The sequence below is a fragment of the Crocodylus siamensis genome, chromosome 10, assembly GCF_052110815.1.
Source record: "Crocodylus siamensis isolate JL-2025a chromosome 10, ASM5211081v1, whole genome shotgun sequence".
NCBI lineage: Eukaryota > Metazoa > Chordata > Crocodylia > Crocodylidae > Crocodylus > Crocodylus siamensis.
This window is the reverse complement of record NC_143404.1, coordinates 14,189,407-14,216,331: the sequence shown is the minus strand read 5'-3', so window position 1 is coordinate 14,216,331 and position 26,925 is coordinate 14,189,407. Positions and strand designations below refer to the sequence as shown.

General features: G+C 39.8%; 1 protein-coding gene and 1 pseudogene across 3 annotated transcripts; one reads left to right on the top strand and one right to left on the bottom strand.

The window, feature by feature from the left end:
• The first annotated feature begins 2,501 nt into the window (after window positions 1-2,501).
• On the top strand, window positions 2,502-12,884 carry YIPF5 (Yip1 domain family member 5). 3 transcript variants are annotated; one of them, XM_090065000.1, is made up of 6 exons: window positions 2,502-2,605; window positions 2,805-2,923; window positions 4,597-4,769; window positions 5,884-6,029; window positions 8,230-8,411; window positions 9,184-12,884. In XM_090065000.1, exons 2-6 carry the CDS (start codon window positions 2,817-2,819, stop codon window positions 9,344-9,346), a joined length of 771 nt encoding a protein of 256 aa, XP_089921126.1. In that variant the 5' UTR covers window positions 2,502-2,605; window positions 2,805-2,816; the 3' UTR covers window positions 9,347-12,884. The 3 variants fall into 3 exon arrangements, with proteins under 3 accessions (XP_089921126.1, XP_089921127.1, XP_089921129.1); XM_090065001.1 differs by lacking the exons at window positions 2,502-2,605; window positions 2,805-2,923 and adding an exon at window positions 2,625-2,742; XM_090065003.1 differs by lacking the exon at window positions 2,502-2,605 and having other exon boundaries at window positions 2,826-2,937.
• Window positions 12,885-23,136: 10,252 nt separating this feature from the next.
• Window positions 23,137-26,113, bottom strand: LOC149856263 (uncharacterized; annotated as a pseudogene).
• Window positions 26,114-26,925: the final 812 nt, after the last annotated feature.

Below are 26,925 nucleotides of genomic sequence, written 5' to 3'. Positions count from 1 at the left end.
TCTGAAATAAGACCTAATAAAAAGTGTTCATGTAAAAAAAAAAAAAAATTCAGTGAATTATGCAACCCCGGGGGGGCTGAGGCTATAGCCCCACAGACACTATGTTGTATCCTTGCTTGCGGCCTCAGCAAAGATGACCAAGTTGAACAGGAAAAGTCTTAAACTGACCTGCGTTCTGTTGCACAGTGGTAGTTCCACCAGGTTGGTATTTAGGCGCATTGGTGGAGTCACATAAGGAAAAGTTTGCTCTGACACCACGCAGGTCATACCTTTGAATGAAAACATAGGTCTTATGAGCCTGGTGCTGATCTCCTCTACCCCAGTGTAAATCAGTAACAGCTTCATTGTAAGGAAGGTCTGATTAAAAGCAGGCCTTTTTCCTTTCTTCAAACAATTACACCAACACAAGATTTGCCTTAAAAAATAAGAAACACCACTAACACTGGCATTGCAGTCCCAGGTCTGCAGCCTCCAATGTTTACATATTTGTTTACCATATGTGACAGGAAATGTAATTCAATGTTTGGTACATTCATAATATTTCTATTATACATATGAAAATTTCGGGGGAGGGGAGGAAAAGTGGATGTGGAGACACACGAAAAACCTCCTCTCCAAATTTCTTATCAAGTACGTTGGCATCAATTAACAGACACTCCAACTAGCTAGAATGTGTCTCCAAAAACAGTTGATTTTTTAAAGACCTTGAACTCTGTTAAATGATTATGATAAAAGCAGAAATGTGTTTATATGATTACACTGTGGAAATCAGTAAAAAAAGAATATAAGAAATTCCAGTAACAAAGCCCTAAGAACTTGGGCAATTTGACAGGATAGATAGTATACTAGCAGCATGACCTTTCAATTAAGTGACACACACTAACTAACATTGTATAAAAATTTGCAGATACAAATTGCATTATTTCACTATACTTTCCAAGTCCTGCCCCCCCCCAGTAATACACAATAAATTTTCCACCATGTTATTTCCTAATGCTGCATTTTCTTAATACGTTAAAATTGTTCAGCCATCCGTGACAAAAAATATAAGCAGGTAAGAGAAAACTTTTTTGTAAAAATCAGCATGTCTAGCAGCTTGACAGCCCAAGGAATAAGATAATTAACTTTCCAAGTCAGTGAATATTATTATTCTTTTAAAATCACAGAGAAGCAGAGAAGTACAAGAGGTTTGCAAAAACTTGATGCAGCTCATTAAAATTATAAAAAAAAGAAAGAACAGTCATGAGGTAATTGTCATTTCAATCTCTAATAAAATACTACCAATGGATATTAAGTGGGAAAAAAAAAGTCTATGAGCACCAAGAAGTACCCAGGGTAATAAACATTTCAAACAAAGAGATCCACCAGGCTGTGAATCAAGTCTATCAAGAGAAGCCCCCAAATTTCATTCATTTAAAACTAGGTGGCCAACCTTACTGCAGGGCAGTTTTATCTTATTCTAGTCAATATAGCTGTGGTTTTATCTGTGGTTTTACAGTCAAAGCACCCTTCCTTAGACTCAAGGCATGTTCAGAAAAATACCAGCTCTTCACTTGCACTCACATTTTGACCACAGGCAACCCCACGTAACACTGTTTTGCTTAGTGCTATTATGCACTATTATTTTAAATTGACATCTGATTTCACTTAGCACTCAGTGACTTTCACCATCTTGGGTCATTAAAAACAATTGCAGTCACCACCTTGGGTTATCAGATACTTTCGGTTTTGCTTAGCACTCAGTTTTTCAGGAACCTATTAGGGGCATTAAGCAGGGTTTGCCCGTGGAAAAAAATAATGGAGACATTCTTCTGTCGCAAAGAGCGCAGAAAGACTGCGAGAGGTTGGCACGCTCTTGACATTATGGAGTCTTATTTTTTAAGTCACGGGGCTTATCTCATGAATCAAAGCACCCTTAAAAGGATCTCGCAACACCCCAGGGTGCAACATCACCCCATTTGAGACTTCCTGCTCTATGGCTTGATACATTGGAGCCATTGTTCTTCCCTCTGCCCCTGCATTTAGCGACATCTGCCACCTGTTCACTCTCCCCTCCCAGGGCTTGGATTAGACTGATTTATTTGGACCCTTTTTTTTTGCTTTTTTTTCATTTGGTCAGCCACCACCCTGCTCAAAACAGCCCAGATGACTGGCCCTGGGTACACATGCAAATAAAAGCTGGATAGAAACCAGCTATAAAGTTGTTCTGCATTTTCAAGCTCTCACTCGGTAGCTGGTTGGGCTTTTGTAGCTGGATAGCCATTTTTGGAATGCGATAATTATATTGCACAGATGGCCAGCCTAAACGTATCGCATCATTCACCAGTTAACAGCTCATCAATACTTTGCATGAAAGTTAGCAAGCGCTTCACCAACGGCGCCGGACCTGCGCTCACACGGGCAGACCTGCTCAGACCCACTGCGCATGCGCCGCGCGCGGCAAGGCTGGAGAGGTCGGAGTTGCTACGGCGCATGCTCAGTCCCTACGCTACCCTGGGGTCCTCAGAGCGCATGTTCCCGGAAGTGCACACTGTTTGACCCGGAAGTGCTCGCGTCAATTCGTGACACGTCGCACCGGCAGCGCGAAGGGAGGAGGGGCCGCCAGGTGAGTGTTGTGGGTCTCTCCGGCCTGCCCTGCCCTGCCCTGCCCTGCCCGCCCCGGCCCCGGCAGGGAGCGCGGAGTCACCGCCGCCTTCCCCGAGGCTAGGCCTGGCTTAACGCTTTGTCGCGCGAGATTCAGAGGTCAAAATATTTATTTATTTATTTATTGTGACGGCCAAAAAAATATTCTGTTGACTCTTCAGGTATTTTTTGCAATGTCTGGGTTTGACGGCTTCAATACGGATTTCTATCAAACCAGCTACAGCATTGACGACCAAACGCAGGCCTATGATTACAGCGGGAGCGGAGGAGCCTACAACAAGTAACTCGAGCCGTGTATTTAGTTCTGTGATTTGTTCGGGTTCAGTGTCTACTCAGTTTGTGTTGTTAGGTGGGGTCCGGGAAGGTCCCTTGGTGGGCAATGTCACCAATGCGTATGGGAAATAACAGGTTGCCGGCTAGATTACTCTCCCCAATTCAGTGAGCGATGTGTTTTTATATCTGCCTAACCTCATCAGGTGAGGGACTGATTAGCATTTCAGGTAAGTATTTCTAGTTGCATCTTAGAGAGAAGATGAGTCTGCAGGTATAAGAGTGCTGCAAGAGTTTTGTGTCGGGTGTACCTGGCCTAGATGAATAATAAATTGGGGGGGAGCATTTGGGGAAAGAAATCTCTTCCCCCTGCACAAGACCATCCTATATAATTCTGCCCATGAGCAAGGTATGCCCCCATGAAAGGCACCTGAGATTTTCTTGGGTGTGTGTTCGCCTGGCTGAGTAACAAATTGGAGAAGCGCATTCAGGGAAAAAAATGTCTTTCCCCCCACCCGTTAACAACAACATCCCATATAATTCTGCCAGTGGGCAGGGTGTGCCCCCAGCACGGGCACCTCTGTGCAGTCGAGGAGGTCGTATTACCATAACTTCTTAGCATCATATTATCTTGGTTGCACAAGTAAAACACATGTGACTGAAGAGGTGAGACCATTGAGGATGGACTAGTCATTCAAAATGTTATTAAATTCTGAATGACATCTAAAGAGAGTCTTTCCAGAAATGCTGTAGATACATCTATCTGGGTGTCACAATAATGATACTTTATTAAAAGTGTGAAAGAGATTCAGAGATACACGTTTCATTTACTTCTCTAGAAGTGATTTAAGAGTAGAGTCATCTAATATTTAGGAAAAATAAAAAATGATGAAACTTACAGTCATTATATAGTTTTGACCCTCAGGGGCACTGTCAGGTCACTGACAAATTTAGGAATAGAAACTGAAAAATTACTGGGGTTTCATGCATTTTTTTTCTTGATGTCATGCTGGTATATGTCATAATGTGTGCTTTGTCATCATATGTAAGTCGATAGCAATACTGATGCTTTTTTATCAGGTATTTTTGATTAGGCTGTCTGTCTTTCAAATACATGACATGCAGGAAGCTTGACCAAGATGAACTCAGATCTATAAGAATGAGCTTTTGTAAACATAGGGTAGGTTTATACTGAGAATATAGACTTCCATATTAACTCTGATTAAATAAGGCTCAGAGATGTACAATTTAAGGAGCTACTTAATGGTAGACTTTAGAGATGGCTTTTTCGTAGTCTTTTCTATGCTTGTCAAACTTGCAAATTAAGTGAGTTTGCAATGGCATCAACATGAAAATGCTAATACTTATTATACAGTAGCAAAAATAAAAAAGCTGCATATCTCATGGTAATATGAAACCTTCTAACCAGGATGTGGCTTGATTTCATACCTAAGGACCACAAGGAGTCCATAGAACTCATGTATCACTGTCGCACTGTACTGTTCTCCAGGGGTTTGGTTGGCTAATGCACCTGTGCAGCTGGGATGGGGTATAGATTTAGAGTAGAGGAAGATTATTGTTTAAAAATATTATAGCCAAAGTTATAATAATTAAAACAGTGTGCAATTTGATGGAAATTTTTACAAAGTCCTTCTTCCTAGTAATATATTTTTTTATTTACAGACAATATAGCGGTTATGACTACTCTCAACAAAGTGGATTTGTCCCTCCAGAGATGATGCAGCAACAGCAACCTTACACAGGGCAAATTTACCAGCCAACACAAACATACACTCCAACTACAGCACAGTCATTCTATGGAAGCAGTTTTGAGGATGAACCCCCATTGCTAGAAGGTACATCTCCTCCTTTGCTGCTGGACTCTGAAACTGATCAGTTTTGTGTTAATCTGGGAAAAAGTGTTCTTAAAGAAACACTGTCAACTTGAATTTCTGTTAACTGAAATCCAGTGAACTAAAAAAGCTAACTAACTTGATTTCCGTTCCCCCATCAGCTTCTCTAGTTCTGTAGTCCTGTAATGTAGTTATGTATTTCTACCTTATTACTCTGTCTAATAGATAAAGAGATAAATAGGCAAGTAGACTGAACCCATTTTTTCTATCAAGTCTGGAAATAAAACTGAAAGCATAGATTATTTTCTCTTTCTTTTAGTTATAGTAATCCTAAGTATTTGCAGCAGCAAAAAGAAAAATCTTCTAATAAAATTTATAATATTCTTTTCATTGTAAATCATTGTGATTTTTTTTTTTTTTTTGGTGTCTAGAGCCCAGATCCTGATTTAAGAAAGGAGTAAACACATAAGAATTGTCCTGCGTATAATAGCGTCTATAGACTGCACAAGATGCCAGAATGGATAGATAGAAGGAATATTGATGGAAAGTGGGAGCTTTGTGAAGTACTATGTTATATAAAGAAGATGGAAACTCAAATCTTCAACCAGTATTTGAGACGTGTTTATCCATTATTAATATCAGTGAAAGTACAGTTTTGGCAGAAGTGAATAACGCACATTCTGCTGCTAGGCTAATAAACCAAATGTATATGGACAGTGACTCCCAGCATGTGAGGGAATTAATCGTGCAGTGCACAGGACAAAGCTTTGAAACAATCCTGTAGTTAGATGCTTAGGTACTTGGATTCAGGGGTCCACCCAAGTGGATCTGGTTGCAGGTTCTGGTTACGAAATCTGGGCTTCAGAAACTGCCTGTCTCTCACTTTTCCACCTTGAAAGGTGGAGTGCCACAGAAGCAGTGCAGGCAAACCCAAAAGGGACTAATGGCTCACAGGGGTGTTATCTTAAGAATAGCATTTTATAGCTTTCTTGTAGGCAATGTCTTTTCATCAGTCTGAAACAGTTATGAAATTGGAGGAGCAGGGAAAAATAATAGAGGTAAAAGGAGAAATAGCAGGAGAAGTGAATCTGAATAATTATTTTTGTGTGACCTGTAGAATTAGGGATTAATTTCGACCACATCTGGCAGAAGACGTTAACGGTACTACACCCATTAAAAGTAGCAGATGGCAGCATCATGAATGAGACTGATTTGGCAGGACCAATGGTCTTCTGTCTAGCATTTGGAGCCACATTATTGCTGGTAAGATAGAGACTGTGAATTATTACTGCATATGTTTATTGACATTCAAAAGCATTGGGGGTGTGGGAATAGAGTTATCCATGGGTCTCTCAAAGGCAGCTCTGTATCCTGGAGTCCATAAAGCATACCTCTTGACATGATACATAATTTAGTGCTTGATGCAAAGTGCTCAGAAATTAATGGGAGTCTTTCCATTCTGTCAGTGTACTTTGGAACAGATTTTTCTGGCTCAGGTTTTAACATGTGGTGCATCTTGGTCGATGAGTTCTTCTTGCCGTCTCTTGCTTTTAAGAAATATGTTCCTTTTATCATGAAAAGGCAGGGGAAATAAAATGGATCAGATGATCTATTTTGTCCTTTTATTTTTTTCCCCTAAAGATAAACCTCTGTTTTTCACCTCTTATTTCTTCTACAAATCAAGATTTTATTATAAAAAATACACGTTAATAATTTTTAGTGAAATAATTATTGCACAAAATGTTAATATCCACTGTTTTTGCTCTTGATATTCAGTTTTTCTGTTTAGTAATTTTGTTTTCTGTCATTTCAGTTTCTACTGTGCTTAATTTCTGCTGTCTTATTCTAGTTTTTTTTTTAACACTTCATTATATTTTCTCTGTTCAGCATACTTAGTTTATTGATGGGCTTGTTCCTTTGGCTGTTTATTCTTTAAAAGAGCTTCCTAGTAAACAAGGCTCAAAATTCTTAAATAATTTCTTAGTGTGTTTAATAGGTATTGATCTGGCTCATACTAGGTATGACTTTCAATATACTGATCCAGTAAAACACCATCCAAAACATACTCCTTTTAAAAACTGTTAAATTTGCTGTTGGGCTCAGATGGAAACCTGTCTGTGTTTTAACATTCATTTGTGGTAAGATTTGAATTTAAATGTATTATTTTTTAAATGTGAAAGCAAGCTTTATAGACCAATACTTTCTTTTAACTTTTAACCGCCCAAGAGAGAGAAATTGGTAAATGACAAAGTAGGAATGTGACTTGTCATTGTACATTTCCATATTTTAAATCAATTTCTATTCTGTAATTTTTTTTTCAGGCATTGTATTTTTACCATAGGATCGCATATTGTATAATATGAAACAGCCACCATACTTCAAGCACTTTGGTGCTCAAAAGCTTCTTTGACCAGTAATGCATTCCTTTTATAATGGATAAAATTGAAGGAGTATCTGAGTTCTGTTCTGACATGTCAGATTTCACAGCCCCATTTTTATTATTAAATCCTAACCAGTAATAAGTATCTTGTCTATATGTTATATTCCTTTTTCTTGTTTGGAACAAATCATTTTATTCAGAGGAAGAAATATAATATAAATATAATAGCTTGTCATGGGTCTTACAATAACTTGAGAGTGTGAATTGAGAACATGATGGTAAGGGATTATATGACAAGGCTTCAGAAATTTATACAGTTGAAAGTGTTTATGCATGCGCAAAAATAGCTATAATCAAAACGTAAAAATACATTGAAATTAGAACATCAGACATAGTATAGATATATGCCCTACAATGGTGGGTAGACCACTTAATGTTTTAAAAAAAAGAGTTTTGCTTTTGAAAGTGTTGAACTATTTGTAACCTCTGTATTGATTTTCTGATACTACTGTTCAGGGTATTGCTTTCAGCTTCAAAAATTCATTGTGTCGAAATCTGCTTTCCCACTTGTTTTTCTCAGTTTATCATTTAGGTGCAGGGTAAAGACTGGGCTTTTCATGAACACCAGAGATTTGTGCCTCCTGGTATAGTTCCCTTGGGCTATCTCAGAGTTAAAACATGACTACTGAAGTCTGTTTCCTGTCTACCCAGCTAATGTGGAACTGAATGTCATGCTTCCAAGTCATACTTTGAGATTAATGTTTCCTATATAAAACAAGTCTTTTAAGTTGTGCAAGCACCCTACATTAAAAAATATATATATATATCTGGCTTTTATATAGAAGAAATATTAAATAAACAAAAGTGTGTCAGCCCCTTGGTCTGGAAATTCTTATTGTTTAGATTGTATATGGTACTTCCCAAGTAAAACAATTTAGCCTTTGGAGCAAGAATCATTTGTAGACATATAGTCACTTTTTATTGTCAATGTTATTGCATTGTTTTAGTGAAAGCTATAAATAAACTACTACTATAAAACCAGGTACACTTATAATTAACCAAAGTTACTCTTCTTGTCTTTAGGCCGGTAAAATTCAGTTCGGGTATGTGTATGGAATTAGTGCAATTGGATGTTTAGGAATGTTTTGCCTCCTGAACTTAATGAGTATGACGGGCGTCTCATTTGGCTGTGTTGCCAGTGTCCTGGGATATTGTCTCCTTCCTATGATCCTGCTTTCAAGTTTTGCAGTTGTGTTTTCTTTGCAGTAAGTAGCAACCCATAACTTTTTAAAATGAAATAATACTCCCATGTACTATGGACTCTTTTTCCCATGTGATGGGAGAAGTGTTTTGTTAAATGGAATTCAGGTTGTACTAATATTGGGCTTGTGTCAGTAAACTAAATGCTTATTGTGAGGTTAGTCCAAAGCAATTTATAATTAATAATGGAAAAAATATTGTGAAAGTAGCTTTTGCTTATGTCAATAAAGTAATTATGCGGCATTGAAACTACTTGTATTTGCATTCCTTTTGCATTTATAGATTAGAGTAAAATAATACAATAACTAAGGATATCATACAATATCTGTTTCTCAGTTGTATAGTGGGATACATAAAACTAAAAATGATCAATGGAATCTAATTAAAACTGTAATGATCTATTAAAGTTAGGGGTGGAAATTAGGCTAAAAGGAAATGTTGTGTAGCTATGGGTAACACAGAGCAGTAGAAAGAAACAAGGGACAGTTTTAGTTCCATATTCAACTGTACACCTGTTGCCCTCAGAAATTCAATTATTTTCTTGCTCTATTCTCTCTCATTGAATAATGTAGCTCTAAAATCTTCTCAGAGTAGCACTCATTTTACTTTTTATGCTCATTTACATGTACAATTCCATTATATGTTAGAAATAAATATGCATTTATTTTACCCCAAGCATAAAATTCTAAATGAATATTTACCTTTTAGGAATATTCCAATTTCTGTGCATCTCTAGGCATCCATACAAAGCTTATGTTCTGTTCTTGTATGTTACAGGGGGATGATGGGAGTTATTCTCACTGCTGGAATTATTGGATGGTGCAGTTTTTCTGCTTCCAAAATCTTCATTTCTGCCTTAGCAATGGAAGGACAACAGCTTCTAGTAGCATATCCCTGTGCTTTATTATATGGAGTTTTTGCCCTTATTTCTGTGTTTTGAATCAACTATCCTGGCTATTGGACTTCGATGAGCCAAACTGAGAACACCACCTTGGAACACATAATTGGACCAACATATAGCTATGCTGTTGCTGTCATGCAAACTTAACTCCTAAATAGCCTGGAGCAAAGGAAACAAATGAGTCTTGTGTTCACTTTTATAGGACTTTTGAATACTCTTTTGAATTGACCTGCAGTGTCTATAGCTTTATAAGTGTTTGTGCGTATACAGTTATAATTGTAGTATTTCTTTTCGGTTCCTTCATCCTTTAGCAAAGTAATTTTTGTTTGGTCTTTTTTGTTTGTTCAGTTCTTGGAGGGAGGGATTGCAGTTATGACATAACATAAGTTTTTATTGGCAAAAGTAAAAAAAAACAAACAAACTATAGACATTGTAGGTTCTTTTTTTTGAATAAAACTGCAGTGATTAAAACCTCAGTTCCTGTCCCCTCTATTGCAAATAATTTCTGCAGCAATTAGAAAATAAAATATTTTCTGAGTTTTTAACAAGAACCTTATTAAATCTGTGAAATTGTTCATACAGTGTTTTGGCATTTCAGGATTAAGGGCACTTCAATTATGTATTAGAAAAGTACTGCTTAAAAGTCAAAGGGGGGTGCATCATTCTTGCAGTTCTGAAATATTAATCTTTAGAATTATGTTGGCATCAGATTTAAGTATCCACACGTTGGATTTACTAAGATGGCTCTCAGGAGTTTCTTTTCCAAATAATGCACATATTAATGAAATGAAAGTAGATTCTCTTGCAGTGCTTCCAGGAAAAAAACACCATTTTAAAAATGCCACAGTTGTCAGTGTTGCAGTTTTATTGTAAAGATTATTTAATTAATACTGATTAAATTTCCCCTAAATAATTTTGAAAATTATGGTTGCATTTGACTTTCTCACCCTCCTGTTATATTGTTTTTAGTGAACATAATTTGAGAGCTTCAGCTGTCAGCCTGGAAACTTTCATAATGGAGCAAAACACTGTTTAAAATAATAATAGTCTCTCGGTTACTCTTTGCAGTGTAACTTTTTACTGTACTTAGCCTTGCAGTAAAAGCATAGTTTTGCTTGTGGTATAGGCTAGAGTTAGTATTATAAGAATGTCAGGGAAAGAATGAATAGGAAAATTTGTGATCTTAACATATCCACATGCTGATTCTTAAACCATGCACAAAAGACAAATTGACTCATTTTTAGTATTTTTTTTTACAGTCCTCCCCACTATGTACATCTCCTTTGTAAGGACACTATATACATTTTACATTATATGTTAAATGTATAACAAATGGACAGCATATTAAAATATTTCTTCATGAAATGGAAAAGCTCTTCTAGGTTTGAGATCCCAACTAAAATTTGCTCTTAAATTAGTGTAACCCTAAAATAAGTTAAATTCATTGATGCATCTCTAGATTCAGACCAGTAAAGCTGTATTATCTGCCCCACTGTCAGGTACATAGCATCACAGCTCCTAGTATGTCAGATTTTATTTAATATATATAGAATATTGTGAAATTTCCATCTGTAGAGGTTTTCAAGGCCTTGCTAAACAAAACCTTGGCTGGGATAATATGGTTGGATGGTCCTGTTTTGAACAGGGGGTTGGACTGGACGATCTGAGGTTCTTCCCAACCCTAATTTTTCTATGATTCTATATATTTTAAACTCTTTGTGCTCTAACTCGAATAGTAGGATGAACAACTCATTATGGAGTGCTAGTAACCAGGAAAAAATAGTTTGTGTGGAAAGAAGCTTTGCCCAGTTTAGAAATTTAAATTTTACATCCCTGGAAATTAAATTCACCATTCTGAGTAGCTGTTGTAAAACTGGTGCACAGCCAGTCTTAAGTATTCCAGGGGGAGAGAAACTAATTCTGCAAACAAAAGCAGAGCTACAGTTTCTTATTTGAACTTAGATGATTGTTCCATTTTTCCTCCCTTGCCTTAGTAACGCTCAAATTTAAACAGTTTCAGCTTTTAAATAAGTGCTTGTGTGGAGAGGTGCTTTGGTCATCTGGGAAATAACTTCTTGACACCTGACAAATTGGCTGCCCTTACTGATCTTTTTGTTACCCTTGTGTACCCTTAACTGAGTAAGTTCTGTATATTTTAAAACGGGTCTCATTTAACAGCAAAGAACACAAGACTCATAGGGCCATGTGAAGAAAAAGAACAAGAGGGAGCATGAGTCTTACACTGTCATTAAACCACTTTGCTGGAAGGGGGAATTCCTGCTCCCAGGTCTGTTTTTTGTTTTTAATCCAGTAACTTCAGTACAAAATGCATGAGTGGTGTGGGAGCAGGGACCAAAACTCAGGACTGCCCCTATGCAGCTAAGTCCTCTATGAGTCTACAAGCATCGTACTCCTTGTTCACTTGTTCTTCCTTGCCTGCCCCTAGGAGCTCTCATTCTTGACTAGGCAAATAGCACAGCTTCAAGAAGAGGGATGGAGGATATGCTGGGAAGTGGAATCGCATTAGGCTGAAGGAGAGAACCTTGGTGTCTCACTTCTGTGCAATCAATCTAGTTATAATGCTATTATATTAAAAATTAATCAGTTCCAGCCTCTGCTGCATTTGGTGAGGAGTCAAGTATGTTGACTTGCACTGCATATACTTTGAATGCATGGACTGAATCAGGCCTCTTGGGGAACTCGGGCATAATTCTGCCTACTTTCTTACAGCCTAGTAGGGTATAGGCAAGAGTATAAGCAAGAGTTAAGGCATGGCACATGTGCCTGTGATGGCAAATGCAGGCTGAGCAGGAGGCACCTAGGAAGTTGTATATGCCTCCAGGGTTAGAGCACCACTAAATGGGGATTTGCTTAAGTGCTTCTAAGTGCCTAAGTCCTTTTTTTAGATCTGGTCCCAAAGTTCTTAATTAATAAAGAACATTATCTGCTGATAGAGCACAATGTCCTCAGTTTGTGCAAGTAAATTAAAATGATTACCTTTTCAAATGAGGACTAATTAAATACAGAACTGTTCCTCCAATAAATTTTAAAAGCTCAGATGCTTTCATGGGCACATTGGGTTCTAAGACTCCAATATTACATTTTTGTGAGCTAGACTAAAAAAGAACCAAATTTATATATTCAAGGTAGGCTTAATTAAAAATCAGCTCTAAATCTGCAGATAGCTTTTGGGGTGATTAATTACTGACTGAACTATTTAAAATAGCTTTCTGACACTCTGGCACAAGAACTCTACCCACAAAAGAAAAACATTCACCTGTTGTTCTAGTGTAACAGTGGTCTTAATTTTAGTACCTCAGTTTGAAAAGGGGTATTAAGCCATCGGAGCAAATATTTATACCTTGCATATATCCACAAAAATATTGTGTTTTACTTATCAGACCTATAAGTTTTCCATTTCATTCTGTTTAGAAGGTGAAATTGAACCAGTAAATTTCAGTAGCAGCTCCTGTATATCAGCTCAGGCTTTGGAGAAAGAAATCTAAACATGGTAGGAATGAATTGTTAATTGATTGTTAACTACTGGTATCTCCCCTAATAAAATGTAGAATCAAAAGTTGAAGGGATTTGTGTTAGCATATCATGAACTTCTAATAGGTAAGTTGACCATGGTGTCTTTATTTATCCTACTCTGCAAAACCAGTTTCCTGTAACTGTAGCATGCTCATACTGGTCAATCCAGCCAGGGATTCAGCTTTAATCATGTTTTTCATCAGATGGCACCATATCTTATGTTTCACCCATTGGAAGGTATGCTTGTATGCTTTAACATTTTAGGCTGATGGCTAGTTGTAGTATTTGATTTTGTATTTTTTTTTTTTTTTTTTAAAGTTCGTAAATATAAAGGTTCCCCCTGCCTGCCGCCTTCCCCCCCACCCCTTTTAGGTAAGATCAGTATTCCCATCCAGTCTCCAAAAATGATATCTTCTTCCATTTGTCCTGTATTGTCTCTTCTCTTGTCATTTCCATGTTGGTCATTATAAGTATTTGAGTACAGTCGGGCCTTGAATTACACGGTATTTTTTTTTGCACAGTTTCAGTTATGCACAGTCAATTAATCGTGACCCTTTATTTTTGTACGTGGTATGGATTCACTTTTACACAGTGCAACAGTCACGAAAATGTGCAGGTGCATCTAGAATCAGCTGGTTACTTCCCGCTCCCCCTTCCACCATGTTCCTGTCAGTGTAGCTGGTGAGTGTGTTGTGTTGTGGTGGAAGGGGAATGGATGGGCAGATCAACTCTTCCCACAATGACCCTGGGAGTGGAGTAGGGACTGAGGCAGGCACTGCCCAGCCGGGTGGGCAGGTGTGGGACAGAGCTGCAGCTTGTCTGGGGGGGGCAGCTCCCACTGCTGCATGCACCTTGGGAGGGAGGGTCCAGGGGTGTCCCCCAGTTCTGCACGGGGTGGGCTGGAGCTGGGACTGCACAGGGCTCTTCTCAGCAGGTAGCTCTCTCCCAGCACCGCCGCTACCTGCCTTGAGTCCAGACCCCTGCCGAGAACACCTTGTGCAGCCTCAGGTCCAGCCTGCAGCTGCAGCCCACGTGCCCCATGTAGATCTGGGGGCATACGTCCCCATGCCCTCCCAGGTTTGCTTGCAGCAGCAGGATCCATTTCCTCCCCTCCCCCACCCCTCTTTGCATCTGTGCCACCGGAATGAGCCACAGCTCTGTCCTGTGTCCACCTTGCCCCAGCTGCGCAGTGTCTACCCCTGCCCCACTCCTCCCTCACTGCAAGAGGTGTAGATCTGCCCCCCCACCCCATGCCCCTTCCCTCCCCCCTCTCCTTCTACCACACCAGACTTACCAGCTGCACGCAGCTCTCCAAGCTGCTGTGCTCTGCTCCTCACTGTCTGCATGCTGCACTGCAGCTGCGCACACACGGGCATTTATTGGCCAAATTATTGGCCGCATCTGGAACCTAAACCCTTATTTCCCATAGACTCTTGGTATCTTTTTATGCAATTTCTATTTGCGCAGTGTTTTTTCAAGAATGTAACCACAATGTAAATGGAGGCCCAACTGTATAAATGCAGCTAATGCTTTTTATATATGGATTTCCTTATCACCCTCTGCACCCAAAGTGGTAATTTGGCAGAAACTTCATTTTTCAAGCTCCTTTGCTTCAGTAACTTAAACGGTTTGACTTTTTTCTAAAGGCAACGTCTTTAGCAACTGCTTAATTTCAGAATGTGCCCAACCTTAAAAACTGGATGTATTTCTGGATTTCTTTCCTTTTGTCTTTTGTTCAAGATTTGGTATTTACTGGTTGACAGGGGATAGGCATCCTTAGAACAAACCTGTCAGTCTACCTAGAATTGGCTATGAGTGCTCTAGGTGTGTAGACGCATGTTTCTCAGGCCCTGCCTTCCTGCATAGGGTTCTGAAGACAAGGATGTTTGTCTTGGAGCAATTGACTTCATTTTTTTTTTTCCACTTCCCAGTTCCACCAGTTCTTTCCTTATTAGTTTGTTCCAATGACCTCATAGTTTGGATGAGAGATCTGGAACCAAATATTGGGGGGGGCTTAAGGGCAACTTTGAGTTAATAAATTTTGGAGATGGGGGGATTGGTATTTATAATCTTGCACATGGAGTGCGGCTAGGGACTGGCATTCAAAAAGCCTGAGCCTGAACTGATTCAATCTTTGCAAGTTAGTCTAACCTGGCTAGGCTAACTTGATTTTATAACCAGACAGACATCCCACAAATGCAGGCACAAGTCTGCAGTGGCTCAGGCAAGAAGGTGGGGAGTGCTAGAGCAGCCCCCCTTCCCTTCCACAGAGCTGAGCTGAGAGGGGTGTGGCCAGGCCCTAGCAAGACACTGATTAGGGTGGGGTTCCCCCTTCCTGACCAGCCCAGGAGTGAATATTTATCACCCCTAACTCGGTGTTTACTAACAAAACAACAGAGGGACATTACCAGCTACCTGTTGATTCTGCTTTTGTCCCGTCTGCCACAGCACGGAAGTAGCCAGCATGTGGTCTGCTAGCTAATGCTGAAAGATGTCTGTGAGGGACAGGGAAATGCCCTGCTTAGAAGAGAGTGGGGAGGGGAGGGGAGAAGGGAGCAGAAGCCAGTCTGGCGAAGCTGCAGCCAGGGGACAAAGGGGACGGGCCAGCTCTGCTGTGGAGCAAAGAGCCCTGCCCAGCCCAGAGAGCATGCCAGGATGTTCAGGGAGTCTGATTTAAGATAAACCAGCAAGGGGTCTGGGACAGACATTGCATAAACTGGTTTGAGCCAAATCAGTTAAGTCTGATACTACATTCAACCAGATTTATCTCAGACTGGTTTCAGCCATTCTCAAACTGGTTTGTGTGCACTGAACATCTATTATTTTACAAGTTTAAACCAGTTTCTAATAACTTAAACCAGTTTATGTGTAATGTCTGTCCCTAGCCTGAATGTCCAATATTCAAAAAAAGAAAAAGGTTAATTTTCAGCCCCATTCATAATAAAATTTTCTAAATGAAGGAATATAGAATTCAGGATAAATTGGTATTTTCTAGCTTCTAAGAGAGACCATTAGTAAAATAATAGAAGTGGCACTATCCCTTGGATGTCTTCTACATGGCCCTTGGATTAAAATGTTTGGCTTGGATTTTCTCTTTACTTTTTATGACTGTTGAATGATTTGAGTTTCACTTGATTTCCTGTGGGTATTCAAGCTGATGTGCTTTCATCATGTCTTTTGAATTGCACGCACTTGTAGGAATTAAATCATCACTTGTGCACATTAAGCCCTGTAATTCATTGCATGGCTAGATGTTAGCAGGGCTCAGGGAGGTGAGCCCCCGATAAAAGCTGTGTTACTTATTTAAACTGCTGTTCATGATCAGACCTATTAAAAGGAAAACATTACACAAGAGAAAAGGCAGAAAATCTGTTACATCTACTTTCCTGATTAAATCCATTTTTCATTTTAAAAGCAAACCATGTTGTCATACAGGGCTAAAACACTTAGAACTGCAGATATTTTGGGTAACTATGAAAGCATAAGACAAACAGTTGACAGAAGTATTGAATTTACTTTTAGACGTTGCTATTTGGCTATAATATTTAATATTCAAGATTAAATAGTAGTTAACAAATAAGCCTATTTGTGTTAAATTTATTAGCATAGCCTCAGAAGTGCATTGGAGAAGTTACAAGTCTAAACAAAAGCCGTGCATTTGCTCTGATCCTCATGACTGATAGTAATGATTTTTTAAAACAAGAAAAATTGTCCTCTTATTCCCCCATGAAATAAAAACAATACTTGCTCCAGACACGTGAGCAAATAGCTTTTCTTATTACTTTCTTTTGTTCACAGTAATAGTTCCCATGTCACCCAGTATTTTATTTCTAGAAATGGATACATGCTATTTCTAGCTCCTTCCATGCACCTGGCTTAAATTTGAAATTAAACTTTCATTAGGTCATTCACAATCAGCTCTCAGTACCTAAGCAGGAGGAGAACACTGTTTAACTTCTCTTGTAGCATAATTGCCTTTCCATATTATAGGTTCTTATTAAAATTAGGCCAATAATACAAGTTGTTAATGACTTCTGAATTTCTGAAGGTTATATCACCTCCACTCTCATTCTGTCTTGAAGAAAACTTTGTGCTCTAGGCTGCTGAGCCTATGTTAAAATGCCAGTGTACATATCTTCTTTTTTTTTTTTTCCAAAGAAGATAATGCTTGTGAAATTTAGTGAATATACAAAATACAAAGTGGAACAGCTTCAACAAGAAGGATGGTGGAAGACAGCCCCAGCCTAGGGCACCTTGTAGTCTGAAAACAGAATTTGACTCGGCTTTCCACATCCTGTGTGAGTGCTTTAACCCCCTTGAACTATCGGACAGAAGTTGGGGACACAAGATGTCACTATTACTTAAAAGCTGGCTTAACAAGATTGTAAATCATGATCATTCCCTACAATTCAGAAAAAGGAACATTAGTCCTGGCACACTCCTAATATTCATCAGACCCCAATTCTTTGTTTCTTATTGGCTTTCCACTGAGCTGACTCTTGTAGATCCTAGTCTTAGATGGTTAAGCCTGTCCAGGTATAGGGAGTTTGGCCCAAGTCTGTAGATTTCATGAGGCAGACAAGCATTTTGAAATTGGAAGCTCATTGTTGCAATGCCCACATCCTCTTGTGGATGTAGTAGCCCTACAGTGAAACGCTTTGTCTCCCTCCAGAATATTTGATGTGAACAAGTGTTCTAACCAGTTCTAACTGTTGCTTAATTTCTTTTTTCTCGGTCTTTGGAACCATGCACAACTTAGCCCTGGCCAGCTAGTTGCAGAGATGCTTAAAGAAAGCCTGTTGACCTGTTTGCGTTTGCTGTATCCCTTTTTGTACACCTAATTCCCAAAGACTTTCAACAAAATACAATTGCCTTGAAACTATTTTTCCTGTAAGCTACAGAGCCTCTGCATTTAGAGTTGCAGTTCAGTGTCATACCATTTCATGACAAGAAATTCAAAAACATAGTTCATTTGGACCAAAAAATGCTTGATCTTTCACTAACGGATATGTTAAACTGAAGCTCAGAGACAGCTGTGGGTTGCCTGTTCAAAAGCTCAGCTGCTTAAGAGCTTAAATCTGATGTAGTAATTATATTATCTTCTCTTTTCACCATTTGGAAAGCCTACCTATATTCCCCTTAGGCCACAGTATGAAGAAGTACTTTTACTGTAGCCAACAGCTGGATTCACAGAAGTACATTTATGTACAAGTGTGATTTCCATGCAGTATTGAACAAAATTTCAGTGCAAAGCCTATTTTCAAAGCGTTCAGAGAAGGTTCTCAAGAAACAATGAACTCAATAAACATCTTGGATTGTAAGTAGTTGGACCTGAAATGTCATGAGAAAGCCCTTATGATGTGTATAGTGCTCTTCTCTAACATTAGACAATAGACTTGGCCTGTTGGTTGAACCTGGAGGTTAGAAAATATGTGTTTCTGTTTTTCCTCTTTTTTGTGTACTCCTAAACTTCTGAGTTTGACATCCATTTCTGCAGTCTTTGAAAGGTTCACTGATCTAAATCAGAATCAAGTACATTTCCACACCTTAGGGTGCCTGAATTAAGGCATTTTGTGAGTCTCATTATATATGAAGGAGAAAATTAAAACAATTGCATGCCACAGAAATGGCCTCCATATAGCTATAGGTAGAGTCAAACTTTAGTAAAGTTCTTGGGCATAATAGTCTCCTTTTATTCAGGATAAGCATAAAAGAAAATTGCACTCCAGTATGGACCCAGAAGGCTGAAACAATAGGAATACTGATGAAAACACCCACACATAACAAGGTTTGAACAGAAGCTGAACCATATAGTCTAGAAGGTCTCATCTAACACAGTACTGAACACTTGCCTTTAGTAATCAGCCCTCTTTAAGCTATTTCAAGCAGGCCATCAAAAACCATTAGTCACTTTGAAAATCTACCAACATTTTCAAAGGACTATACGGTAGTGAGTGAGAGTGAGTTACTGCCTATCTGGCATTGATGCTTTAGAAATTTTCCCCTGTTGCCTTTTCCTATATTAGTTCAGAGCTCTTCCTTCCCCCTCCCCCCCACCCTCTTCCGCCCCTCACTACCCTTCATTAAAGTGTTTTGCGTGTCCCTAAGGATTTTTAGATTTAAAAGCACAGGCACAGGTAAGACCAAACCTAAGTTACCTGACCTGAGTTGTAGTAAGTATATTATACTACACTTTAAAAGGAGGAAGAATTATTAGGCTTGTTGTATTCCAATTCTCCACTGGGTGGGCCTGCAGCATATCTGAAGCAGTTTAAGCCTGTGCTCTTAGCTATCCCAGTTGATCAAAGGAAAACCTTTTTTCTATTCCTCTGCCACTGTCCGTAGCTACATCAGTAGGAACTCAAGTCCCAAGCAGTTCAACTCCCAACTTTTACAAATCCAGATATATTTCTTGCAAAGGATGAGGGATTCGTTTCAAGTGCAGTCATTCAAATTGGCACAGATGCTGTTGTTAGCCTCACAGATGCAATTGCAACCCCGGTGATGACTGAGAAGGCATCACCATTTCATGTTGCGTGCTTAATGCTCTAATCCTGTACTCTGCACCGGTCTTTTTTCCTTTCAGCAAGGAGTCTCATAACCTTCTGTAACCACATTAAAATCAATAAAAAAATGTATTAGTTTGTGTCAGTGTAATTAATTCACCCCACCTCACCCTCAGATCAGTGTAACATGTAAAAGTAGGGCTTCACAAACTATTTCATAGTATGAAGACGAGTATAATAAAGTGAATGCTCTTGTGAGTTCCTCCCATCCAGTCGCTATGATGTATCCTCCTGTCACCTAACCCAATAGTGTCCCTGTGGCACCCAAAGCAATTATATACACATTTACTATATTTTTGTTGACTGTCTAGCTGCTGTACTTCTGATCCCCATTCCTCAGTAGTCTTTATAGCACTGTCGCATAACAATCTTGTGAGGCAAGGAGGGTTGGGACTAATGTCCCATTTAACAAACTATAGCTAGTCTACACAGCAAAGTTTTGCTGACAGCTATATCAAGCATAGGTGCAAAAAAATCTTAGCATGTCAAAAACCCTCTGAGTGGGTGCAAGCTATGCCAACTAGGGCTGTGCGAAGCTTTGGCCACTGATTCAATTCGGCGGAGATTCAGCCTGATTTGGCGGCCGAATGTCCAAATCGAATCAGGAGACCCTTTAATTCCTCTGAATCAATTTGGAGAAATTCGACAATTCGGATATAGACACAGCTTCATATGTTTTTTCTGCATACCTCAAGGTACCAGGCGGCTCATAAATGCTGAGATCATAGGCCGGATGGAGTGTCCCAGGGGAACGCGGGGGTGTCCCCAGCATGCTCGGTGGCAGATCACCCCTGCTCAGCAACTGGTGCTTTCTAGGTCTGAGGGAGCACCCAGAAAATTTTGGGAAACTGCAGTACAGGAAATAGTGATATAAAAAAACAAGGATTTTCTGATGCTCATTAATAAAGATTTACTAGGAAGTCTGATGAAATGTCAACCTGTAGAAAATTAGGCATTAGAATCAGTGAACTGGCCTCCCCCAAAAAAAGTACTTCAGTGTCTCCTCTATATTAAGTATGGCTGTATTCCATTGTTTTGCACACTAAGCCCTACTGCAACACTTCTCAGCATTGTAGTCCTATTACTATTATTGTTTTGCGTTACTATTAATGATATTTTAATGTCAGCGTTTCCCAGTCCTCCTCCTCTGCGGCCACATCAGGAAATCTGGTCGTCTTGGACACATCTACCAGACCCTCTTGCTTTCCCATCCATGGAATGTGCATCTGCTTTTATGCAAGAGCTGATGACAGAACGTAAGAAGGATTATATGGTTCCATTGGAAAGACTACAATGGCCCACGTTCCCACCCCTCTTTCACTGCACGTAGTCTCTGTAGTGACATGAAGTTATCATCAGGCTTTAGACCCGACCACGCCAAAGAGACTCTTTACTTGCCCATGACGCCTCATGGGAGGAAGTCTATTGAATAATGATTTATTGCTAGAGAACAGCCAGGAAAATTCCCCATCTCTAATGTATGTGTTCTTTTGTACAACACTAAATAGCTCCCCAGGCAGAGAATATACTTTCTCTTTTTGTGTATATTTCTGTGATTCACAGCTTTAGTTGTTAAATATATTACCGAAAAATCTTCCACCTTGGTCAGCACTTTTTGGGCACTTTTACACATGCTACCAGGATGGGGGGGGTAGGGGGGCACATTAATTAAAGCAGCTCCAAGAGCTGCTCTAATTAGAGCGCTTGCAAGGTCTCATGTATTGGTGTCCCCATGCTTCAAAAAGGCAGTGGGGGCTTTAGTTAAAGTGCTGAATGAGCTTTAGTTAAAGCACCCCCCATTGCTGTTTTGAAACCACAGAGACCTTGATACATGCCCCCACCGTTGTTTTGAAGCACGGAGATGCTGATACAGCACAGTCCAGCAGAGCCAATTAATCGAGTCTGCTCCAATGCACTATAATTACAGTGCATTGAAACAACCTCCCCACATGTCTACAGACACCCTTTGAGATCTCGTACCTCTCGACCCACCTATCTTTTCAACCCATAAGAATCACAAATAAAAGCACTGGAGTTAGATATGTTCTGGTGGTTCAGCTGTGCTCTGATCCTGGATTTCTGCTGCACAGCCTTTCCATTGGCACAGTGCACAGGCCAGGGTTTTATATATAAAGTGCATTTCTCAGATTGGCAGATTTTCATTTCCTATATGCACCAGAGCTGGAGGGTCTGACTCCGGGCCTAATCCATCTTTTTCAATTGATTTTCTATTGATTTCAATAGCAGCTAGATCAGAACCTTCACTTTTATTCTGGCAAAGTCCCCATCTAGATCAATGGGAGATTCAATTGAATCAACAACCTCAGGATATGGCCAACTAATTATGAAGCAGGCAAATCAGCACAATTATTCTCATTGCACTGATAGAAAAACATAATTATGCAAATTGAATAGTTTGATACCACAGAACTGAATCAGTCGCAATCAAAAACCCAAGCCCCTACCTCTGAGTTTGCATGGAGGACCCTGCATCATCTACAGAGAGAAGGGTTTTATTTATGACAAATAACACAACCCCCCTGAGCAACACCCCTGAAGTGATGGAAAATATATTCACAGGAGATGTTCAATTTAATAAAATATGCCTACAGAGAGGAAAAGGAAAAATATGTATTTTAAATAACCTGCTATGTTAAATTGCCCAATAAAACCGGAGTTCAGATTATCATAATCACACCATAGAGACAAATACTAAAGATTCCTGGCAGGTTATTGAGCGCCTTAATGAACCTAGTGCCTTTTGGTTTGTTTAGTTAATATTCAGGTTATTAAAATGAGTCAACTGTCTGATTTTTTAGTAGCTGGTTCAAATGTTAATTGTCAACAAGAGAAGATAATCCAGCATCTTGGCAAAGCTCTGCCAATGCTGCGGCTGCTTTATAGATTCACAGATGGAAACATTTAAATTCAGGATGATTTTCTTGTTCCAGCATTTTGTCCCAATTAAAAGTTATTGGTTCAGACAAGGTTATGATACCTGAAGAATGCAGCATCTGTACTTAACCAATGCCAGTAACAGCTGTCACGTTTGTTTTTCCCCATCCCTTCTCTCGTACCAGGTTCGTTCTGCCAAATTCTACACCCCCTCCCCCCCCCGCCGCCTTCATAGTGTTCTATTTAAATGGTTCTGTAGGGTAAAAAATCAACTTTCATTGATTTAAAAGGGAGTTGAGAAAATGTAGCCATAAAAAACCCAAGGGAGGTTTTTTTGTCTTTGGGACACCTCATCACCTCTGTCTTGCCAAACTCAGTGGGAGTTCAGGCTAGTGGCTGCATAAAGTAGGACCCTCTTCCAAATTATCTAGCATTCTGATTTTGTAGATTCAGAACTGTTTACACAATTCTGGAAATCCAAGACGTCTCCCTCAGTCTCTATGGGGCAGGGGTGTAGGTTGTAGCCGTGTTGGTCTAAGGACATAGGCAGACAAGGTTCTTTGGGTAAATCTGGTATCTTTTATTATACCAACTAAATACTTGGAAAAAATATTCTTAGCAAGCTTTCAGATTTAAAAACCCTTCATCAGGCTGAGGAAGTCTCCGCAGTTGGTGTGTGCTCTTCCTGGGTGGAAGGAATAGTAGAGGCCAGAGGCTGGGCTGCAGCAAGACAGGCAGTCAGTGAAGGTGTAAATGGAGGAGTCAGTGGGCAAGAGACAGGCGGGTGGGAGGGGGGATGAATGTATTAGGTAAATAGTGGAGGTACCTGGGGGGTCAGATGTCAGGCAGGTTATAAGACGTCATAAATCCAATGTCTATATTTAGTCCATGATTTTTTGTATCCAGGAGGTTGATGAAGTGGAGTTCATAGGTTCGTCTCTGAAAAGTGTTTTGTAAGTTCCCTTGGAGGATTAGAACTGAGATAGGAGAGAGAGTGGTTTTCTTGTGAGAGATGTGCCCCCACTGGTACTTGGGTATTCTTGTCTTTGATAGACTTCTGGTGTACGTTCATTCTGGTGTGCAGTTGTTGTTTTGTCTCTCCTACGTATTTTCCATCAGGGCATTTGATGCATTGGATAAGATGTATTATATTTCTGGAGATGCAGGTGTAAGATGCAGGGATGCTGACGGCTCTGTTGTGGGGTGTAGTAATTGCGGGGGGAGGGAGATGTGTTGGCAGGTTTTGCATTTCTTGTCATGGCATGGCCTGGAATCATTCAGTGTGTTTTGGGCCATAGGAAGTTTGCTTCTGGTGATGAGCTTAGTGAGGATCTGTGCTTGTTTGAAGGCTAGGATGGGTGGCTTTGGGAAGATCTGTTTAAGAATAGGGTCTCTTTCTAGTATGGGTTGCAATTGTTTGATGATTTGATGAGGGAGGAGTGATGTCTTAGCCAGAGGTGTGTGATTTGTGTGGGGTTTCCTTCTGTACTGCAGCAATTCTTCATGTGGTATCTGGGTGGCTCTTTCAAACATATGATCTTTCTCTCTGGAGAAGTGTCCGTGTTGAGTGAAAGCCTTTTTAAGATTTGTGAGGTGGCAATCTTGGGTATTTTCTTCTGTGCAAATTCAGTGGTATCTGAGGGCTTGGCTGTATATCACAGCTTTCTTGGTGTGTTTAGGGTGATTGCTGGTTCTGTGCAGATATGTATGTCCGCTTGTGGGTTTCTTGTATAACGTGGTCTGTATTTGACTATTCTGGATACTGATCATGTCTAAAAAGGAGATGCTGGTGCTGGAGTATTCAAGAGATAGTCAGATGGAAGGATGATGATTATTGAATTTCTGATGGAACTCAATCTGAGATTGACATCTTCATCATTTGGACTGAAAACCTGCATCGATGTATAGCAAGGGTTTGATGGTGCAGTCCTTGAGGAATGCTTCTTCTAGGTGGCTCATAAAAAGCTTGGCATACTGTGGGACCATTCTGGTACCCATAGCTGTGCCAATGGCCTGGAGAAAGTGTTGGTTATTAAAACTGAAAATGTTGTGTGTGCGGATGAAATGTATAAGATCAGTAAGATCTTGGGGTCTGTACTCTGAGGTGTCATCTTGCTCTTGTAGGTATGTAAGGCAGGCTTGGATGGCATCCTGGTGTGGGATGTTGGTATATAAACATCCATGGTGGCAAAGAAGGTGTTGTTGGCAAGGTGGTCTATGTGTTTTTTTAATTTTCGTAGAAAGTCTGTAGTGTCTTGGACAAAACTTGCTCTTTGGGTAACAAGCAGATTTAGGATTGATTCAACAAAACCTGATATTTCTTCAGTGGAGAGGTATCGGACTCCCCAGGTACCTCTCCACTATTTACCAGCTACATTCATCCCCCTCCTCACCCCCGCCAGCCTGTCTCTCACCCACTGACTCCACAATTTATATCTTCACTGACTGGCTTTCTTACATGCAGCCCAGCCTCTGGCTTCTTTACTATTCCTTCCAGGAAGAGCACACACCAACTGCAAATGCTTCCTCAGCCTGACGAAGGGTTTTTAAACCCGAAAGCATGCTAAGAAAATACTTTCCAACTATTTAGTTAGTCTAATAAAAGATGACCAACTGAGCCCCCCCATAACAGAAGAGACCTCCCCACCACAGGCCCCTCATTAGGGCTTAATAGTGCAGAGGAAATGCACTGACAGGCCTTCTAAACTTGTCTTTCACCCTAGGGCTTTGTCTTTGGGAATATGGGTCACGTTTGTCTTGTTGGAAGTCAGATTATAGATTTTAACTTGGTGCTGATCTCTGAATGTTCTCACAAGTCAGTTTGATCAACTGACCACCTCTGCTTAGAAGTGTTGAACAGTGGAGAGACTGATAAGTCATATTTGAAGCACCTCAGCCAGACTGGACAGGACAAGTCCTGCCCAGGACAAGTGTCCCCAAGTCACTCAAAAATGAAATGACTAGTTTTTATCATTTAATTCCATGTAGAAAACGCATTTAGATTAAACACAATATGTTAGAATTGATCTACCAATTATAAATGTGATTGAAACTTCTAAGGAATTTAAAAACAATGCTTAATTTGGGGGAAGAGATGCAAAGAGAGAAAGACTGTAACACATGGAATATCAGTGAGTTCAAAGAGCTTATGTTCAGACTGCAAGACATGAGCTAATTGTCTCAGCTTAATGCGAAATAAAAATGTAAAGGTTAAAGAATAACTATTAAATTTTGAGAGCTCATTAATCTTCATTTAATGGGACAGTCATAAATGAGGAAAAAAAAGAGAAATTTTATGGAATTAATTCATAGGAAAAATATCTTATAATTTACACTCATAACAGTGATATAATTAAGTTCCCGATAATATTAGCAAAAGACTCCAGGACAGAATTTTTAACAGATAGCTAGATCTCAGGTGGATATGTAACATCACTCTGTGCAGATACATTTCCTCATATCATCCTCCTCAACACCCCAAACCGCATCTAGAAATGACCCTCATTTTCAAGAAAGGGAATCAAGCTACACATGCAATGGAACTCAGTGTTAAGCTGGGGAAGAAGAGACCATGGGCTATGGACCCAGACGTGCAGCCCTCCGTTCCTTCACATCATCGGCTTTACGTCGGGGTAGTCCCTTTGCTGACTGCGCGGGTGCTGTAGCTAAGGAGCATCCATTGTACTTCAGGTCCATACTGCCACAGAAATGGACGCCAGCTTCCAGGCACAGAACGTCCACTCATGTTATCTAAGCCGCACATGAATTCTGGGAGTATCTTCCAAATTTGGGAGGTGAGCCCTGTATCCATTTTGCCTGGGAGCTAATCATACTTCTCACCTGACAGGACAACCTGGAGAACACTTGATGAAGGAAATGTCCCATATAGCCCTTGCCTTGGGTTTTAGCACAAGATGGGATGATACACAGCAAAGAAGACTGCCGTGAAGGCTTATTAGTTTAACCACACTAGAACCTGGTTTTCAGAGAAACAGCTTCCTCTGAAACACTCCTGATTTTTCAAGGAAGTGCTTAGCATCTCTGCAAATCAGGTCACTTGAGAGCAAGGCAAGGATTTTTGTGGATGTATCTCCCATCATTGCCACATCACTTCACCACTTATGAGCCTCCCTTAAAGCTTGAACATACAACGGTTTTGGTCCAAGTTCATTTTGTCAGTTAAAAAATGGAATTGTTTCTTCGGGAGCCTGGTGGAACCACGTGTATGTTCTCTGAGTTGGAGTTGGTTTCTCTCAAGGATGTTTACAGGCAAAATGGATAAAAGCAAAACCAAAAGAATTTCATTTTTAAAAATAGGAAAAGCAAAAGTTAAGCACTATGGTACAAACTGATTCAATTGGCATAACGTTATTAAAATATTTTTAAGATGAATGATACAGACTTTAATGACATTATCACATATTGACTAAATTCCATTTGTATAGTTGTGTATCTACACGACACATTAAAACAACTGACCTTTTTCATAACCACGCTTGTCCTTTGCTTACAGTTAAAGAATGAATAGGGACTTTTTAATGTAACGTTGGAAAAAGGAGAGCCTAATATGGATTCCACTACAACCTATCCAGACTTCTATTATTTGTTTGATTAGCTATAGTT

Bases quoted from the DNA above. Each gene is read 5' to 3' on its own strand.
- YIPF5 (XM_090065000.1), top strand. From the start codon at position 2,817: ATGTCTGGGTTTGACGGCTTCAATACGGATTTCTATCAAACCAGCTAC. The intron at 4,770-5,883 runs GTACATCTCCTC...TGTGACCTGTAG, and splicing joins TGAACCCCCATTGCTAGAAG to AATTAGGGATTAATTTCGAC. The intron at 8,412-9,183 runs GTAAGTAGCAAC...TGTATGTTACAG, and splicing joins GCAGTTGTGTTTTCTTTGCA to GGGGATGATGGGAGTTATTC.